Here is a 621-nt window from a genome sequence, read left to right on the forward strand (position 1 = left end):
TGTCTTCTGTCCACTCCCCTACCCCATCTCCACGCGCCTCGCCTCTCGTGGCCTCCACGCTGCGGAGCGCTTGCTCGGCCAAAGGTACCGAGTAGGTTTGACCCACCGTCAAGACCCAGGGCCACCGTCCTCCACACTCTAGGTTGGTTTTGCTCACTCACTAAGTCCTAGTAAAGATGAAGTGCCCAACCCTTATCCAAGTAAGCCAGGAGAACTGGGTGTACGTTAGATTAAGGTCTAATCGTTTTTTTCCCTAGGAAAATTCCCCTCTGGCCAGGAATGAAACGGGAAACCCGGCGCACCGTCTCCGGGTTGCAATTGTCCCTTCCAGGACGCCGTTCCGGTCCCGGACTCCCTGCGCCAGCTAGTAGGAGGGACTTCCGGGAGATCTAGGAAGTCGCCTCCCGTTCTAGAGGAGGCGGGCTTGCTGCGCGTTCCCTGTGGGTGTGACCCCGGACCCTGCCGACTGGCAGACCGGATCAGGGAGGGGCGGTTCGGGTACGGTGGCTGCTTGTCCGAGACGAGGGTGCCCCAAGGCTGCGGCTGTCTAGTCTGGAGTGGCCCTTCATTCTAGGAGTCCGGCCGAGGAGCAAGGGCCCCCCAAGGGGTCCCTGGAACTGG

At 60.9% G+C, this 621-nt stretch overlaps 1 protein-coding gene across 1 annotated transcript in view; it reads left to right on the plus strand.

The window, feature by feature from the left end:
- NGRN (neugrin, neurite outgrowth associated) overlaps positions 1-617 on the plus strand; it is an 11,952-nt gene extending 11,335 nt beyond the window's left edge. The window contains exon 3 of the mRNA XM_023508804.1: positions 258-617. Coding sequence (XP_023364572.1) covers positions 258-393 — 136 coding nt within the window. The 3' untranslated portion in view covers positions 394-617. The remainder of the gene's footprint in view (positions 1-257) is intronic.
- Positions 618-621: the final 4 nt, after the last annotated feature.

This window comes from Otolemur garnettii, unplaced genomic scaffold, assembly GCF_000181295.1.
Source record: "Otolemur garnettii isolate 467f Iridium unplaced genomic scaffold, OtoGar3 scaffold00277, whole genome shotgun sequence".
In the NCBI taxonomy this organism is placed as follows: Eukaryota; Metazoa; Chordata; class Mammalia; order Primates; family Galagidae; genus Otolemur; species Otolemur garnettii.